At 35.2% G+C, this 18,954-nt stretch overlaps 2 protein-coding genes and 2 non-coding genes across 10 annotated transcripts in view; 2 read left to right on the forward strand and 2 right to left on the reverse strand.

Annotated features, from left to right (window-relative positions):
- The window catches only part of LOC138710734 (cingulin-like protein 1), a 160,297-nt gene extending 152,462 nt beyond the window's left edge, over window positions 1-7,835 (reverse strand). Inside the window, exons 1-3 of the mRNA XM_069841807.1 lie at window positions 7,755-7,835; window positions 4,620-4,802; window positions 2,935-3,435 (exon numbers count right to left, since the gene is read on the reverse strand). Coding sequence (XP_069697908.1) covers window positions 2,935-3,435; window positions 4,620-4,721 — 603 coding nt within the window. The 5' untranslated portion in view covers window positions 4,722-4,802; window positions 7,755-7,835. The remainder of the gene's footprint in view (window positions 1-2,934; window positions 3,436-4,619; window positions 4,803-7,754) is intronic.
- A 348-nt stretch (window positions 7,836-8,183) lies between these two features.
- On the forward strand, window positions 8,184-8,255 carry TRNAQ-UUG (transfer RNA glutamine (anticodon UUG)). Its single transcript has one exon. It is a non-coding gene; the product is annotated as a tRNA-Gln (tRNA).
- Window positions 8,256-8,454: 199 nt separating this feature from the next.
- Window positions 8,455-8,544, forward strand: TRNAI-UAU (transfer RNA isoleucine (anticodon UAU)). The gene is given in 2 exon segments: window positions 8,455-8,492; window positions 8,509-8,544. It is a non-coding gene; the product is annotated as a tRNA-Ile (tRNA).
- Window positions 8,545-15,794: 7,250 nt separating this feature from the next.
- Window positions 15,795-18,954, reverse strand: part of LOC138710740 (caspase-1-like) — a 40,822-nt gene continuing 37,662 nt past the window's right edge. For all 7 annotated transcript variants that reach the window (XM_069841817.1, XM_069841819.1, XM_069841818.1 and 4 more), the window contains exons 5-6: window positions 17,608-17,734; window positions 15,795-16,350 (exon numbers count right to left, since the gene is read on the reverse strand). In XM_069841817.1, coding sequence (XP_069697918.1) covers window positions 16,115-16,350; window positions 17,608-17,734 — 363 coding nt within the window. In that variant the 3' untranslated portion in view covers window positions 15,795-16,114. The remainder of the gene's footprint in view (window positions 16,351-17,607; window positions 17,735-18,954) is intronic.

Raw genomic sequence — 18,954 nt, forward strand, 5'->3', positions numbered from 1 at the left:
AAATATGGTTAAGCAAAATTCATGTGAAACAAATTCCATTGTAATTATAGTCTAACTCTTATTCAGTGCCCGTTTTACACTACATATTCAATTTACAGGCGATGAAATGGTGTTAATTTTAATGGAAATTCTTTATTTTATATTCATTTTAAACTACTCAAAGAGAATAAGGTGATTATTTCAATTACAATTCCTTATTTGAGGCGTGTAGTTGCAAAATCAGATAAGTACATAATTTTTTTTTTTCGAAATGAGTTAATGTTATATTTCATATCTTCATACAATTCTACAAGTTCTCAATGAGCAAGCAACCGAGTAAGACGTGATTGACCACGAACCTGCTAACTTAGCAAAGTGCAGTAGTATACGGAAGCAGTTTCATAGTGAATAATAAGTGAGGTGAAAGATCTGTGGAGAATGGATACCATAAGTCTAAAGGTGACCATCGATACTATTAACAAAAAACTGAAAGATCTACAAAAGGAAAACAATATATTAAAAAAGAAGGTGAAATACTTAGAAGAAGAGAAAAGAAGGAACAACTTAATTTTCTTTGGTATTGAAGAACAGGTGAAAGAACAGTCTATGGACACGTATGAAGTGATAGTAAATGTGTGCTGGGAATGGTAAGGCATTGACATTGGGAATGGTCAAGTGAAAGAGTTGTATAAAATGGGGCATGGGGAAAATAGGCCCATATTGGTCTGACTAGCAAACCGGATGATTGAAGAGAAAATCATGGATTGTAAGAAAGCATTGAAAGACTCGAGCATTAGTAGGCCTATAGATGAAGATTTTGAATGCGAGGTGAGGTGTAGAGGAAGGTGTTAGTGCCGTTTATGAAGGCAGCGAGAAAAAATGGACATTATGCAAAATTAATTAAAGATAAACTGAAAATTAACGGGAAGTTATTTGATGTTGAATTTTGTTTGGAAAACTTGAATGAAAATGGAGAGAATATTGACGAAAGTAAAAGATTAGAGATAAAGGAGAGAGTTAGAAAGATTGTTAATAATAGTGGAAGAAATAGAAAAGGTAAAGTTGCGAAGACATGAGAGCAGTGACTCAGGAGATTGTGAGGGAAGAATGTCGAAAGAACCCATCGTCAGGAATTTCCACTCAGGCGGTGAACTCCAAGGCAGCGGCTGCACCATCTAGTATACGACAAGTAATGACGTCACCCCAAGGCCAAGCCAGCGGAACAAGCATAGTATCAGATGGCAACAGAGTTGGAGAAAGGCAGAAGGGGAGAGAGAGGAATGCTGAACCGACGAAAGAAGAGACTGGTGAATAAGGAAGCGAAATAAGTGCGGGGAATAGAAGGGGAAGTATTGAATGTGTATAGCGTGCCAGGAGTGTGAAAAGAGTGGAGAAAAATCTGTCTATAAATAGTGGAGAAAAACCTGTCTATAATCTGAGGAAATGGTGCATCAGTGGGTTGAAATAATAGTAGGTTCAGCTAGGTAATGGATAAATGGAAGTGAACTGTTGTACTTTTTTCAGTGTTAAATAGTATTATAAATAAAGTGAAAGCAATGTTGTTAGGATACGAGGACTAACGTGTTGTGTGAGAAGAGTTTAGACAGTGAATATAATAATAGTTCAAGCTTTTAGTGAAATAGTCAACAAGGGTTAGGTCTTATATATTAAATAAGTTATATGTATTGTTATTTAAAGTAGTAAGTTAGTTATGAAGGTAGGAATGATTTTTAAGGGAACTGAGAATAAGAGAAGGGAAGTAGAATAGTAGTGGATAAAGTAAAAGGATGGTCAAGTGAAAGTGAAGGGACATGAAAAACATAGCAAGAACAGGCTTCAAGTGTCAAAATACGTCTTGTTTAAAGTTGTAAATAGTGCAAGTAAGGGAATGCTGGCCCGAATACAGAAATGTGAAGGGCCAGCAGGACCGAAGATTTTGAGAAATATATATCATATCATATCACATCATATGATTCTACAACTGCTACAGCACTGTTATGTTCCAAAGCCAGATACATCACATGGATTTGTATGATTAATAATAGTATTGGTTGCAAATCCTTAGTTCCTTGCAAACGTTTTTCCTTCATACTGAAAAATTATGTTTTAGTGATGTATCTGATTTTGCAACTAAACGCCTCATTTAGCTACCATCTTAAATATACTAACTATTCAGAGACAATGAGATTGTTAATGAATTCCCTCCCACTAATGGCGGGTATTTGATTTTGTGTCATTCACCCAAGCAGCCCCTTTCTTTAGAGTTAGGTGCCGTATCTGTAGATCTTATTGCTACTGCAGCATTGCTCCAAAGCACCATGGGTGGCAATCTATGTAGCACCAAACAATTAATGGAACAACTTTATATGCCAGCAGAGGAATTAATGGAAATATCTTGCAAAAACGTACCACTAAGCACTATCTTCGTTCGCCACAATTTCCACTTGTATTCATCAGGAATCAAACCCAGGTTACCAAAATGGAAAGCTGACATTCTAGCCATTCAGCTAACAGTGTGCTCATGTGATAATAAATTGTAATTACAGCTTAACTCTTATTCAGTGCCCGTCTTACACTAAATACACCATTTACAGATGATGAAATAATAAGATGTAATGATAATTAATAATTATTTTATTCTACATCTTATATTGCTGGGGCTATTCAATGACAGTGAGGTGATTAAGTATAATTACAATTTTTTAACAAACGTCCCTCTTTAAACTAAGAAGCTTTTTTCAGAGAGGATGAGATGACATGGACAATGGCAGAGGAAAGCGAAATACCTCGAAATTCTGTCTTTATACCTCCTTTGTCCAAAACAAATCTTATACTGTATAATCTACAGAAAATTCGAACCCTGGCTTATGTGAGTGACTGAACAGCACTCGTGTCAATATTTTTAGTTGCTCTTTAAAAGTTTAAAAGTAGAAAGTAAATGCCCTCTTTATTTACCTTTGTAGTGGTACTGTCCACTGTCTGAGTAGTTTCATTTCTGTAATTTTCTTCGAATTCTTGAAGCTGACATACAGTACAGATTCTCAGCTCATTGTAATGTTGGCCATTCTGCAGTAAATGGAGTTCCCTTCCTGTCGTTTCATTGTCTTTATACGAAATTTGAGTCTCAGTCTGTGATCCCAAACTTTTCATTTCTTGCTGTGCACGAGTTTGTGTGGCCGAGTCTTGAGGTATACAGGTTTGTATACCTGCGTTACTAAATTCATTTCTTCTAGGAGTTGTCTGTGTTGTCGCATGTGTAACTGAGAGCTCACAAGAAGGGACAGTCTGAATTTCTTCATGAACTAGTTGAAGTACAGAAGTTTGTGTTGAAGAGGTCTGTGATGACAAAGTAGTTTGGGTTGCAACATCCTCCTGGCTTATTTTGCCATCAAACTGTGCTCTATGTGAATAATATTCCAGCAACTGGTCACAAGCATTCAGATTATTGTTTGTTTCCTGTTTTACAAGAAAAAGAAAAAATTATGAAAGCAGAAACAATATACAATATATTAGTGATTGGAAAAGGATGATAAGGAAGAAGAGGGAAGAAATAAGAGAAGAAAATTGCAAAAATGGAGGAGGAGAATGATGAGAATGCAAGAAAGGTGTGGGTTTTGGATGAGATGATATGGTGGTTTGGAGGAGGAAATGATGATGTTTTAGATTAGAGAAGATAACTGTTTTGAATAAAGAAATAGTCATAGTTATTGATGAATGTACGTAGTGATTTTGATTTAGAAGAGAAAATTATTTTGAATGAGAAAACGATGGTATTTCTGGTGAGTAAAATGTGCTTTTTTTAATGAAATGAAGGGCTTTGAATGAGATAATCTGGTGATTTTTTTATCAGAGAACATGACAATTTTGGATGAAGAAGTGGTGATGGTTTTGGATGAGAAAAGGTGGTCATTTTCAATCAGGAAATTGTTTTAAGTTCGGATGAGGAAACAGTGGTGGCCTTTGAAGACAAGTGGTAGTTTTAGGAGAACATACAGCTGTGAGTGCTGGACAATTAATAAAAAATAAATAAAACAACTATAGGCAGTTGAGATGGATTCTCTTAAGCATAGTATGAGAATTACTCATATGGACTGACTTAGTAGAAATGCTTATATAAGAGCTGAAATAAATGCTGAGGCGAAAGTTACAGATAGAAATTATAAAATGATGACATATAATTTAAAGAGAAGAGTTGAAAATGTTATACTGACTTGCAGAACTTCCCATATTGGATGAGGAGAATGCAAAAGATTAAGGGAAGATAAAGTAGTTGTGAAGGTAATGGTGATGGTAGCAGTGATGAGGGTGGTGATAAATTCAACACTTACAGACAATTAGACTGGCAGCAGCAGCAGCAGTAATAATAATAATAATAATAATAATAATAATAATAATAATAATAATAATAATAATAGGCTAATGTGTTCAATTGATTCTTCGTTTTTTTTTTTTTTTCAATTAAGATGCACAAGATTCGTAACACTGTTTCCTACAGGAATGTTATATACTGTAGCTTATAACAAGAAATAACTAGGTACTATCTCCATTTTCATGTCTCCAGGGAGTGACATATCACACCCATGCACTCTCTTTCTCTCTCTCTTTCATTGAAGAGAGGAGATGAAAAATGTAATACTGACCTGCAGCACTTTCCAAATCTGAGTAACTCTTCTTTCTATGCTGGTCTTGTCTCCATCTATGGTTATCTGTCTTCTTTCGAAGTCGACAGGAAAATCTGACATCTTACTAAAATTTAATTATGTATGGTAGCAAAAGCAAATAATTCACTGCTTGTCTGTCTTCTTACATTCATCAACCAAAATCTGCAATCATGATGTACCGATACAAGTTTAATACAGGTACTTTTATATTGATATTAAAAGAAATAACAAAAAAATTTAAAACTTATACTGTATTTCACTTACAACACAAATTTAAAAAAAATCTGTGTACATGATTGAGTCTGTATTTCCAATTTTGTTTTCTGTTCCCTTGCCGCTGTAAGGTGTTAATATTAATGTCACATTTACTTTCTCATTCTATAAAAGTCACAAGAGTTATTGTGATGGTAAAGTAAAAAAAAAAATTATTTACAAATTTGATGGAGTTACACAAATACAGCATTCTAAGGCCGTGTCTCAAAGCTCAAGTCCATACTACACACTAGTGACTAGCAACTAGGGGTGCTATTCATAGACATTTCGCAGCACACGCTACGAGCGTACTAAGCTAGCCCCAGCTATCCACTGGTTACTAGTACAGAATTCAAATCATATCCTATCGCTAACACTGGTTTATGAATACGAAAAACGCTGATCGTCCACCAAAAGCCCGAGCTAAAAATGTCTATGAATATGGCCCTGAGTGACTTGTAAACTACACACTAGGGAGCTTTGGACATGTATGCTTGAAACACGGCCTTCTTCATAGATTATTTTTCTAAAAACCATGACATCATGGTGCAGCCAGCTGCAGCACTAAATTAAGAAGGCAGTGTCCTAATGCAGTTTCATTACGAATTATGTGGTTAAGATAAGTACTTAATATATTACAATAATGTTTAAAACATTGTACAGAAGGTACTAACAATGCCAGTGTTCAAAGTTAATGTGTTATTCTAATTATATTTACATTATTTCACTTCCAAAGCATTTTCAGATTTCATAACCCCAATTGCTGATGAGGTATCCATGTTTGTTTAGTGAACAAGTCAGCAATCAAGCAAGCATTTTCGTTCACTAGCTACTACGAACTAGATTGCTATGCACTATGTAGCTTTGGATCATAACTTCTGACGTCACATCCGGCTATTTAGTCAAAAATCTAGTTCACTTCAGCTCAAAATGTAGCTTTGAGACACGGCCTTAATACCGAAAAATAGTTCTCGAAATATCATTTTTCTGTATGGTACAAAGTTTTATACAGACTCTGGATTTATAAGTTTAACTAAACGGTATATAAATACACTATTTATTATAAATTCAAAATAGACCTATGTACACTGACAGGCAAATAAAGAATGCAACACTACATCAATATGAAGTAACAATATAGGCCTAACACCGATTGAAATGCAGGACTTCCAATCTCGAGTATTCCCCTCTCCTAGAAACTTTGTATGGGAAGTCTATCCATGATTAGATACTAGTATGGTACTCAGGAGATCAGACTGACACTGTTCTTATTGCAGTCAAGTGTATCTGAAGTCGAGGTAGACTTGAAACATGGATACAATCTCGAACGGCGCATGTTATTAGTGAATACTTTTGCTAAGTATAGATTGTATCATGAATGTAAATTTAAATTTGTAAGAAAATTTCCTGGTAAGTTATAATGTTCCTGAATGAAGTCAATGACAAAGTAAAGGAGCTTTGCACAGTTGGTTCGGTGTTGGACAAGAAAGCAAATATGAGGAGGACTGTTTTAACAGAAGAGAAATTCATTGATATTGGATCACCACTAGAAAAGAAATTCAAGAAAATATCTCAATCGCTTAGCAGTATCTAATTATCATTCTCGCCAAGCTTAAATGCTTCACTCACACCACTCTCCAGACTTATGCTTGACCCAAAACATAATAATAAAATATTCGAAGCATGTTTATTAATTATGCAGCATTGTCATTTTCTTTTTTAATGGAGCTGTTAGTAGTTGTCTTTCGCAAGCACCTTACCAGCCATTGCATCATCACATTACTGCACATGGACAGTATTAGGCTACACAATAAACGGCCACCTGCATAAATACAGTGCTCTCATTTTACGAGGAAACTGCAACATTCCACCGTCAGCTGAATTCCTGCTCTCCTGAGCGCTGTGTGGGAAGCCAGTTGTACAAAACTCCCAGAAATTGCAACTAACTTTACTGAGAATTGTACAAGAACGTGTATGTGACTTACTTGTGTATTAAGTAATGGATTTGAAAATGAGGTAGCCTATACGGGTTTCGCTGTAATCTAGTTTCCTCGTAAAATGAGAGCATTGTATAAACATTTGCGACAAGATATGCTGACCTATCTACTGAGGCCATCAAGTGTGACGAGATTATCACGAGGATCCACACATACAGCAGCAACATTACTGATATTGTGACCGTTGGTATAAGATTTCAGAGATTCAAAGACTAATCCTAACCGCAATGCTGGAATTCAGTTTTGTAACTGGTTCCTGCAGTCTGTAAATGGCATTCAAAGCCAATATTTTTTTTTTTTACTGACGAGGTGTGGCTACATTTAAGTACTATCAGGATATGTGTACGTAATATATTTCCAAAACAAATGTTATGAGGAGCACCTCATCCGTTACATACCTAAGCTAAAAATAGTCTTAAACGAATACTCACTCAATCTTGTATTGACGCGTGAGACATTATAAAATTAGCTCAATATGCGAAGTTAAAATCTGGTAAGTTTGAAAACAACAGAAAAAACATGATTTTTAATTTGCAGGTTAAGTGGCCACAAACAAAACTATACTTCCACATAAATGAATGTACAATACAGATCCGACTTTCCTTCTCCAACAAGGAACCAAGATATCTTTACTGAATAGTATAGTGCAGTTTACAATATTTCAGCACACGTGGGGATAATGTTTTTATACAGTATAGTCAGTACGTAACAATGTACACATACAACAAAATTTGACAATTTTTCTATCACACTTTAAACTATTTCATTGCTTAAAATTGTATGCGGAATAATAACAAAGCGACGAAGAAGTGCGAAATTGCAAAGTGAATACGATAATAATATGCATTTATTATTAATTACTTACTATTACTGTACACACAATTATGTCAACCCTCCATTACTGTTATGACTTACCGCCAATTCATGATGGCGACATAAACAAAGTGAGTACCGATAGTATATTGATTTGAAAAGTTATGAATTTAATCACGTATATGAATCTTATTGGGTAAATAACTTGTAAATGTAATATAAATTTTAATGAATAAAAAATTAACATAAATTACATGCATTAACACCACTGCATCGGTATGAGTGATAAACTGGCAGCATACTATATTAATGATGCAAATTATAGTAATGCAACCAACGAAGACAATAATTTAGGCATTGGGCAATAAGGAAAGTGCCATTATATATAATTAATTTTAAGAACTCTGGAATTAAGGTGTGTTATACAGGAAAAATCGTCGTTTTCTATAGTCAATAACTGTTAGGAGGCGCTATTGTCATCGGTCCCATGGTGTAATGGTTAGCACTCTGGACTTTGAATCCAGCGATCCGAGTTCAAATCTCGGTGGGACCTTATTGAATTTTTTTTGTTCCTTTATATTATTTTATTCATGTACTTTCATAAAAGTATGACGAGCAACATGGGAATATGCAAATTCGGGGAATTTCATAGATACGGGGCAGAAGAAAATGTCATTATGCACGTGTAATGAAAGAAGAAAAATAAGATAGGCTACACTGTGCACGTGTAAACAAAGTATAGTGTTTCATCTTCCCCAGTGGCGCAATCGGTTAGCGCACGGTACTTATATGACAGTAGCCGAGACATGCCGGGGTTGTGAGTTCGAGCCTCACCTGGGGAATGTATTTTATTTAAAGAAAATGGTTAAACACGCATTTTGAGACGACTAACATATTAACGTGCTGTACGAAATAAGAATAAATTACCGGTACTGATACGCAGAAATTGGCACCTGGTTGTGAAATAGTAGTAGAAAATGTCTTTAAAGATAAATATGATACCGTAGGTACATTCATTACGAAATTCAAATCATTTCCTATATTACTTAGCTACTTTTAAAAATGTGTTATTTACCGCTTATGTAGCTAGAATCATTAAATTATACAAGTCGGTTTATTATTATTATTATTATTATTATTATTATTATTATTATTATTATTATCAACGGCGGTTATTGGGTATCAAAATTGAAAGGAGTAAGGATTTGCCATTATAAAGAGGGGGGGGCGGAGTTGAAAGCGTGGTCAAATACTTGAAAGCATAATGCTTGCTATTCTATTATCTTTCACTTTGCTGGCACTGTAGTTGTAATAAGTACAGAAATCAAATTCAATTAGGCCTACGTTTTTATTAGCCTATATTATAATTTTAAAATTGTAATTGTACTCTATACAAATCTACACCCTTTGACCGATATTTGCCAAAGTTTGCAAATGTAACCTTCGTAAACAGGAGAAAAACAGGTATAATATTAGAATGGCCTATTCTACAGTCAACTGTCGTTTATTTCTGTTATATTCAATACAGACTTCCATGGAGCCGTAGAAAAAATTACACAAAATTAAATAACATCCAAGTAGCAACACAGTCCAGGACTATGTTATGAGTTTCTCGATAGAATAAATTTGTAGATAGTGAGCAGGCTGTGATTTATCCAGCTATATTCTTGAATTCTTTGAAACCACAAGGAATGCCACCACATAATTCATATTGAATCACCAATAATGCTACGAAATACTGACCAACCAAAATTATGCAATGGAACAAGAGTTGGTGTGAAAAATCTCATGCAAAACGTAATAGAAGCAACAACATTAACTGTTAAAAGAATATAAAATGTTAACTCACGTATTCCTATGATAGACACTTATATATGCCTTTCGAAGTAATGTTTCAAACAGGATCTTAGTTCCCCCCTCCCCCACATATTCTTTGTGGTGGAAAGAAATCATCTTTGCTAAACCTCGTCAATGTTGCAAAGCTCTCATATGAGAAGAAATACGTTCTCGTTTTTGAAAATGTTGTGTTGCGTTTTTCAGTTGAGGTACCGGTAGTAATAAATGAATCATCGTAATTAGCAACAATGTCAAATAATCTACATGGAAAACAAAATGCTTTATCGCCAGACACCATATTCAACCTATTTAAAATGTGAATACCATGTACTTCTAAATCTGTTTCCTTTAGTCTATGGGAAGGCTGCTTCTATCTTCGAATTTAACTATCCTACATTGTTTTCAACTTTTATTGTTGAGGACGGGTGAATCCAATCACACATTATTTTATCACTTAAAATCACTTCAGTGGCAGGATATATAAAAAAAATGTATCACCCTCTCACACATTTTTCTTGGAGAAAGTCCCCTCCTATTTTTCTATCCACTCTGCCAATGAAATATTTTATTCTTTTCTTAGTGGGGAATCTTATAATAGCGAAATTATTTTCTGATAGCTTAATTTTTCATTCAGTGTTGTGTAAGGGACCCCATATTCTTCCAAAGCCTTTCTAATGCTTAATTTTAAAGCTTTCACATTACAAAGGTACACTTAGTTGCAAGTGCACTTTCTTCTTGGTCCTAGCTTCTTCCCATATACTCACATTATTGAATTAAACCTACAACTTGACGAAAATTAAGTGAAGGAGCATAACTTAGTAACAAAATTAATCCCAATTATTAATTACCAGCTTCTATCTTATATATGCACGTGATCGGAGCCACCTTCCAAAACAACACATTAAAAATCATGCGGCTCGCGACAGGAAGAATTTGACTGAGATGATAACTGCACATGCTGGGACTGTAATAAAAACCTAACCTTAGTATATGCAAGATGTGTAACAGAGCACGAAGGGAACATCTTTATTTGAGAAATGTGCATGCAAAAATAAATCCAGGTAAGGATCACGCTGGCACTGCATGAGAGATCCACACGTGCCACAGCTAAACTGTTCTTGTCACGAGCCTCCCTTATTAAAAAGGGTCTAAAATAAAAGCGAAAATAATTTTACCTCTAATACTTTACACTATCACAGTTTTTCTTGGCAAAGGTAAATGAGGTAGCTACCCCTTGCTTTTTGCACACCTCTCTCTCTCACATCTGAAAAGATCCCAGGGTGCCCCAGCATGGAAGTGATAATGGATCTAATTAGGCCCTCCAGACTTCACCAAAATTTACCGCAAGTGTTAAATATCAGTTCTCTCAGGACTTTTGACCCGATCAGAGACTGAGAAATCCCAATTAGCCTTTGCATTCCCCCACCCCCAATGCTTTATTAGCATTGTATAAAATGCCCAAGGAGTTTTTAAGAACTTTTAAGGCCATCTCCTATAAGTGATTGTTGTCAAATCCAAAGTTAATCCTCTGAATAATGATGCATCGAAACTGAAAATCGTTCTACAAGCACCTAAAAGAATTTCGATGACTTCCAGGATTGAATGCCGTGTTTCTACCATGCAAGTGCAGCAAAGTTGGTATGTTGTTTCTTTCCTATATCAGCATCCATTTTGTTTACAGATTTTTCGAATCACACTGTTGGGTCAATAATATAGCCTTATTTTCTTGCATTTCTCAATTACTACAATATCCACTCCCCCCCCCCCCATAGAACCTACATCTGAAGTACAAACTACTTCTTCATATACCTCTTAATTTTTTTAGAATTCCTAAAACAGCTTGAAATGGAACTGAACTTTATATAGTGCCTGCATAAAGTTAGGAGAGAAGAGACAAATTTCAACACAAATCCAGAAATTACGAATAATATGAAACCTACCATGTAATAAGCAATAGAGGATATTCAATAATAACCATTTTGTATAAAAAAAAAAAAAAAAAAACCGCTTTAAGAACAAAACAATATCAGACAGACATTTGAAGTTTTTGAAAAATGCTGCATTTTGCTATCTCTCCAACAGTGATATGAGAGATGACACTATGAATAAGACATCTCTGGGATTTCTTTGTAAGAATTAAGAGACCTCCATACATGTAGTACATGGTAGGACACAAATGGAAATAAATACGTACCTATTTGTGTGTTGTAAACTGTTTTTTAATGGAGTATACTTCCCTAGGAGGTTTTTCCTGTTTTGACAGCTGATAAACTGTTTCAAGAAAAAAAGAAAAACAGCATTGCTTGTTTTATTGCCATTTAAAAACCAAAACAATTTGCACAAACTTTTTATATCGTCTTCTAAAAATCTAGGTTTCAAGTAAACAAGTTTTTCATTTTTTCAAACATAATTTCTCTCGCAGTATTCTCTTCCAACAGAAGGAGTGCTAGTAATTCTTCGTGTAAACAGCTGCCATCGAAATAATGAACGAATATGCATACCTGAGCAATATCAACAGCATCTGTCAACTCATCTATAGCTACGGACATTGTTTCTGTGTAAGTTTATGTGAATCATGCCGAATATTTCTGATCTGAGAATTTCGACTCTACAAGCTGTACTTGTATCAGTTAGTGGAACGTGTTCAATGGATGAAATCAAGCTCAATTTAGGTTTTTCTTTAGTAACAAGCTCGTTCGACACTGCTATCATACAGTCTTTTATCACTTCAGAATCAGTAAAGGTTTTTTTTTTTCTTTTTTGCTAGTAACCATAACACATGTAAGAATACAGCAGTTGCTTTCTCTTGTGATGCTGTGTGTATGAAGATAGCACCAATCTAGTGAAATGAGGCTGCCAGTGATTTCACTTCAGATATAAGTAATGCCAAAATGCTTGGATACGCTTGCTCATATTTACTTTCATATTGTATTTTCAAGTTGTACTCCTTAAGTGCAGAAACGCACTTGTTACACAAAAGACATATTGTCTCAGAGTTTGAAATATTTGGTAATATAAATAGGCACATAGGCCTTCTTATTAGTCCACTCAGAGTTAAAACATCGGTTTTCATTGTTAATTTTTTTTTTACCACTCAAAGTAAAAGTGCCAGTCCACCAAGTTAGCTCTGTGATAGTGCGTCTGCCTCTAGACTAGCTGGACCGGGTTCAATTTCTGGTGGAGTCAGAGGTTTTAGTGTAAAATTTCTACCTCAGGACTAGGAGAGGTGGCAATGCACAACTTCTAATCACTAGATTGTACACCAATACGCCTGGGTTAAATCCCAAATCTCTCTGCAGTGCATAAGAGAAGACACATGTTACTGTTGATAGTGATTCGTCTGTTGGACAGGGACATTCAGCCTGGCAACCCCCTTGGTGCTATTCAATAGAAGTAAGCTATGTGCTGGCACTGGGTTTCCCCTTCTCTCTTCTTCATCTTCATCATTATCACATATTTCCTACACTACACTTACACGACCACCTACACATACACTCATCCTAGCACATTACATAACTCTCCACAGGTACACATCATGCACAGCATGACCTGTCAAAGTGGTGTGCAACTTGAAAATGGGTCATAGTTCTGGCATCTATCTACAATATGCGGAACCCGAATCACACAAGTGAACTGGGTAGGCCATACATACAGTCGGCCTGGGTAGTGTAGTCTGTACAGCAGTGGCCTTCTGTGCTCAAGGTTGCGGGCCCAGGTCGATGGCATTTAAGTGTGCACGTCAGTAGATTTACTGAAATGTGAAAGAATTCATGCAGGACAAAATTCCGGCACACTGACGACACTGATATAACCTCGACAGTTGCAAGCCTCGTTAAATAAACCATAATTTTTTTTTACATACATACAGTAGAAAGTGCCATTCTAAAAATAGGACGAATTAAACTTTAAAATTAAATAGCCTCAAGAAAAAAACAAATAATAAAATGGAGAAGATACAAACAGCTTGAAAGACACATATAAACTGAGTGAAGGGATGGCAACAGCAAATCATGTGTTGCTACTTCTGCCAGCTAGGAATGTACCAATGAAGGTCAAACGACAGTAAATCATGTATCACTGCTGTCAGTCAGGGAGTACCTACTGTATGAAGGTCAAACAAACGCAACTTTTATTTAATGTCCACACTAGTGATAGCTAGACATAGAATTAAATAACTATCTTTAAAAGTACTTATTTCAACACAAAAAATTATGAATACGCCTGATATAGAGGTTTTTTTTATTTTATTAGGTTATTTTACGACGCTGTATCAACATCTAGGTTATTTAGCACCTGAATGATATGAAGGTGATAATGCCAGTGAAATGAGTCCGGGGTCCAACACTGAAAGTTACCCAGCATTTGCTCATGATATAGAGGTATACCTCAAGTGACACATACTCCTTGGGTGATGCTAAATGAGCAACAGGAATGGCTCAATATGCTTCCCAAAGGAATAAATTCCACAGGTGTGAACCACTGGAATCCAATAATGTGATAATAAACAAACGAAGGACTCATAATAGTAAAATGATATATGCCAGAAAAGGACAAAAGTACTGTATAATAAAGTATACTACAGGTTGTTCATTTTACGAGAAATGCTGAACCTAGAGGCTGCACGACACACATTCACGCGTAACAATAGCATCATTGGCTGCATGTTGTGTGCCGTCATTGCTGCTAGATTTTAAATACGAAATATTGCTTACTTACCAATTACTTCAGATACTGCTGAAAATGACCTCCTTCTGTCGTGTACACATATATTTGTGAGAAGGTGACATAATATACTATTGAAGAACGAATTTATCTAGAGGAGTGTTATGTAAAGAAAAACAATTATAGCAAATGCATTCGTAGATTTGTACAGAAATTTCCCAATTCAACAATTCCTACACAGTCTTGCATTTCGAAGTTAATGAAAAAGTGGCATACAACAGGTTCAGTTCGTTTCAAGCCTAGGGAATGTAAACATGTTTTAACTGCAGAAAAAGTTGAAGATATTAAAGTATAGTTAGAATTAAGTCTAAAGAAAATCTGGAACACATTCTTCTATACTGTCCATCCATAAACCACAACAGAAGTAAATTAAAATCATCAGTACCAGTTGCAGAAGACACAGCCCTGCAGTATATATTGACTACACCCCAACTCTGGCTACTAGCAACAGGCATCTATAATGAACACCGATCAAAATACCCCTCATTTCTCGTGAAAAGCAACAAATGAATAGACTACAGTGGACTATAGTGGACTTTATGTTGTCAGCGAACAGCTGGATACATTAAGAAGATTGATAAGTCTAAAGAAATCTCTTCGTCGTCTAACTCAAGAAACAAACATCCTGTGGGTCAGTTCACAAAGCAACCAAGCTAATTAAATTCTGGCCATATAAAATAAGGTTTGGGCAAAAAATCAAGCAAACAGATTTTTCCTCTAGAATACAGTTCTGTAATTCGTTTCTTGAAAATGTTTACAATGTACACCTTGATCCACAACTAATGTTTGACTGATGAGGCAAGGTTTTATCTCAATTATTATGTCAGTTCTCGATATGTGCAATATTGGAGTGATGAAAATCCACATATTATACACCAAGTCCCGTTGCCAGCTTACAAACGAAAAACAATATGGTTATTTTCAACAGGGCAATGCTACCCCACATACTGCCGAATGTTCAATGGACAAAATAAAGGAAGTTTTCGAAGACTAGATAATAAGCAGAGGTTTGTGGCTCTCTAGATCCTGTGATTTTTATCTTTGGAGAAACTTAAAGCGTAAAGTGTATAAAAATAATCCCCATACTTTAGAACTGAAGTGACAAGAATTACTTAAGCTGAACTACAGGATGTGGCACATAATTTGTTTAAGAGATGTAGGGCGTGTCTCACTGCAGGAGGAGGTCATTTTCAGCAGCAACTGAAGTAATTGGTAAGTACGCAATATTTCGTATTTGAAAACCAGCAGCAGCAAAGTCACACAGCATGCAGCCAGTGACACTATTGTCATGCAGTGAATGTGCCACTAATCCCACTAAGCTCAGCATTCCTCGTAAAATGAATTAACTGTACTACTGCTGCTGATGATAATGATAGTAGTAGTAGTAGTAGTAGTAGTAGTAGTAGTAGTAGTAGTAGTAGTAGTAGTAGTAATAATAATAATAATAATAATAATAATAATAATAATAATCTCTTCCTCCTTTCCAGTGCCAAATATAGAAATGTGGTCAAATCTTGAAGTATCAGACATGAAATGCTTATCTCAATAAATTTATATACCAAATATTGTGAGCACAATATATTGTACAATATATCCAAAATGCTGTCTTACAGTGCATTGTACAAAACACCGGTACAAAACTATACATTATATGTATGATAAATGGCATTTTATATAAAATACTTCGATGTGTAGGACAATTTGTTTAGTAACAACCATAAATGCATTCCAGGAACAGGTCATCTTATTTTCTTGTAAAGCAAAGTAGTCTTGTAAGCATTTATATAAAATACTTCGGTGTGTAGAACAATTTGTTTAGTAACAACCATAAATGCATTCCAGGAACAGGTCATCTTATTTTCTTGTAAAGCAAAGTAGCCTTGTAAGCATAGTAGTAACACAGGGGATCTGTTTCTGTTGATGCATTGTATAATTTCCAGGGGTATTTGACTCAAAATCTAATGCAACACGTTGAATTACGAAAGTTAGAAGTGTTAGCAGATCAACTGAAGTTCCCTTGGATTGCAATTCACAGCACAGAGCTTGTATAAACCAAGAACCATTGGTCGTGTTGCGCCAGGAATAGAAACCTGCGAACAAACAAATAATGTTAAGAAAAAAATACAAATTGTTTATGTTCAAGAGGAGATAGTCAATGAGAAATACGTAATTTTAATTGACCCCTTAAGACACTGTAGCATTTGTACAGAAGATTCAAACGTATCTGTCAGAAAAAAACAAATAAAAAAGGGATTTTAAAATGAAGTTGTCAAGTTTCTTGATTACCCATCAGTTGCCAAGGATGGGATAGCCAACCAGGTAATGACATAGACTGATTTGTGTGACAACATACGTTCGAATCTATGTAGGCTACTACAGCTAGGTTTCTTATGTTACACTAAGTTTGTAGTGCACAGAAGTACTATACAGCCGACCAATTAATATCATAAGCAAAATCCTTAAATTAGTCATTGTATCATCCAGCTACAGTTCCTACTTTCAAATGAAGATAGCACTACCCACTAGAATTCAATAGTGCTCTCTCTTCTCACTTTATAGATCTCTTGGATATGGAACAACAAGTTTTGATGAAAAAATCATTGCAATAAGTGAAAGTCTCAGGAATCTTCTACGCCACATCAGTAAATTTAAAAATGCAGTTATATTGTCAGACTCCAAAGCAGCTATTCTATCAATAGTCTCTAGAATTCCAATGGATACCATCCCATTGTGGAATCCTGGGAAACGAGAATGCGGATGCTTTAGCAAAGAAGGGCAGCACTGCTACTTACAGACCTGTTACTAAATCTATGTATTACTCTGTGAAAAGATTTATTAAATCTACATACTTAGACTTCAATAAACAAAATTTGATAACACAATCTCAAGGGAAAAAATGGAACTCTCTGCATCATAATCCACAGTTAATTCCCGATTTACCACGCAAATCGTCTGTAGCTGCATTTAGATTGGCAACAGGCCATGACTGTTTGGCCAAGCACCTGCATAGAATTGAAATATATCAGTCCCCTAATCGCCCATTGTGCAATTCAAATCAAGAAATGGATTCAGAACTCCTCAAAATCTGTGCTTCAGTGGCTGACCATGACAATATCTTTGAAAGATATTGGAGTGCAAGAGGTCAAATGACTTTATTGTCAAACGCCTGGCATTAGAAAACAACAACATATATAAGAGAACACACAATGTAAAAAGGAGTTTCAATATTTAACATACTGCAAATATTTAAGTTGTCATTTAACAAGTTTAATAATATCATTGGTGATGTATGTGTTACAAAGTGTGTAAATCAAGAATGAATAAACATTACAACAGCAACTGAATACCTGGAATTGTTGAATAGGCTATAAGGAAATCAGCATGTATAGGAATCTTGTAACCTGCACTATCGCCATCTACTTGGGTTCTCTTTGCTAGTGTAATGCCTCCATCCAGTTTATCTCCTTGGCAAGCCTGTAATTTCACGTAACAGTACAAAAGTTAACGATGGTAACAGTATATTCCTATTACAAAAAAGAGTAATTAGAATAATAGTAGATGCCAAATCTAGGGAATCATGTAGGACTATTTTTAAAAAACTACAAATAATGCCCATTGCTTGTCAATTTTTTTTTCAGTAATAAACTTCCTTGTATGTAACCATGAAAACTTTGTGGCTAATTCAACAGTTCATAGCATAAATAAATGTAAAAAGAAAATGACTTTCATACTCCATCAGCAAGTCTATTGAGCTATCAAAAAGGAGTGTTATATGGCAGTAAAAATTTTTAATAGCCTCCCTATGGATATAAAAAATCAAACTCAAAATATAAGATTATTTAGGGCCAAATTAAAGAAGTCCCTAATTTCTCATGCCTTCTATTCTGTAAGTGAATTTATGACACTCAACAATGCTTCATGAATATTTCTGTTTTGTATTAAGTATTGATACTAAACCTTCGTGTTGTACTAGTAGACTATATTGTAAAACTCTTCTGCATACATTTAAATTAGACATTGACTATAATTAAAGACTTCAAAGTACTATTAAGATTTTTTTTTTTAACATATTCTAGCTGTGCAGCAATGTACGAATACCATGGAATGTAAATAAATACAATACAACAATGCAAGTTTTTGTTCAGAATGCTGCAAAAATATATTTGCAGAAATGTTCACAATTAGTTAATACTTTGCTTTATTGTACATTCTACACCACAACCTCTCTTCTGTTATGCTTTTTGACTGATTAATAGCAGTATTGCCTCTGATTGAGGTTCTGGCTGATATGTACATGTATTATCAGGCAGTGTCAGAGGAAGAACAATTATTGTTTGTCTGCATCTCAAATCTGATTAGTGTATGTAGCTAATCGACTATGTATCCAATGGAGGGGAAAAGAAACTGGCCACCCTATCCCATTATCTTCCGGCCTAGTTGCCTCATAAGTGGTGCCTTGTTAGTATCACTTGTGAGGTTCAGACTTGTCTTAGGACAGTTGACTAAACAACAATAGCAGTGTATTTATTCATGCAGTAAAGTTCTTAAAAACATCGCTGGCCACCATCTATTACACAGCATCTCTCTCTCAGACAGACAGACAGACAGATAGATATAGATAGATAGATAGATAGATAGATAGATAGATAGATAGATAGATAGATAGATAGATAGATATAGATAGATAGAGATAG

Source organism: Periplaneta americana, chromosome 12 (genome assembly GCF_040183065.1).
Source record: "Periplaneta americana isolate PAMFEO1 chromosome 12, P.americana_PAMFEO1_priV1, whole genome shotgun sequence".
Taxonomy (NCBI): domain Eukaryota; kingdom Metazoa; phylum Arthropoda; class Insecta; order Blattodea; family Blattidae; genus Periplaneta; species Periplaneta americana.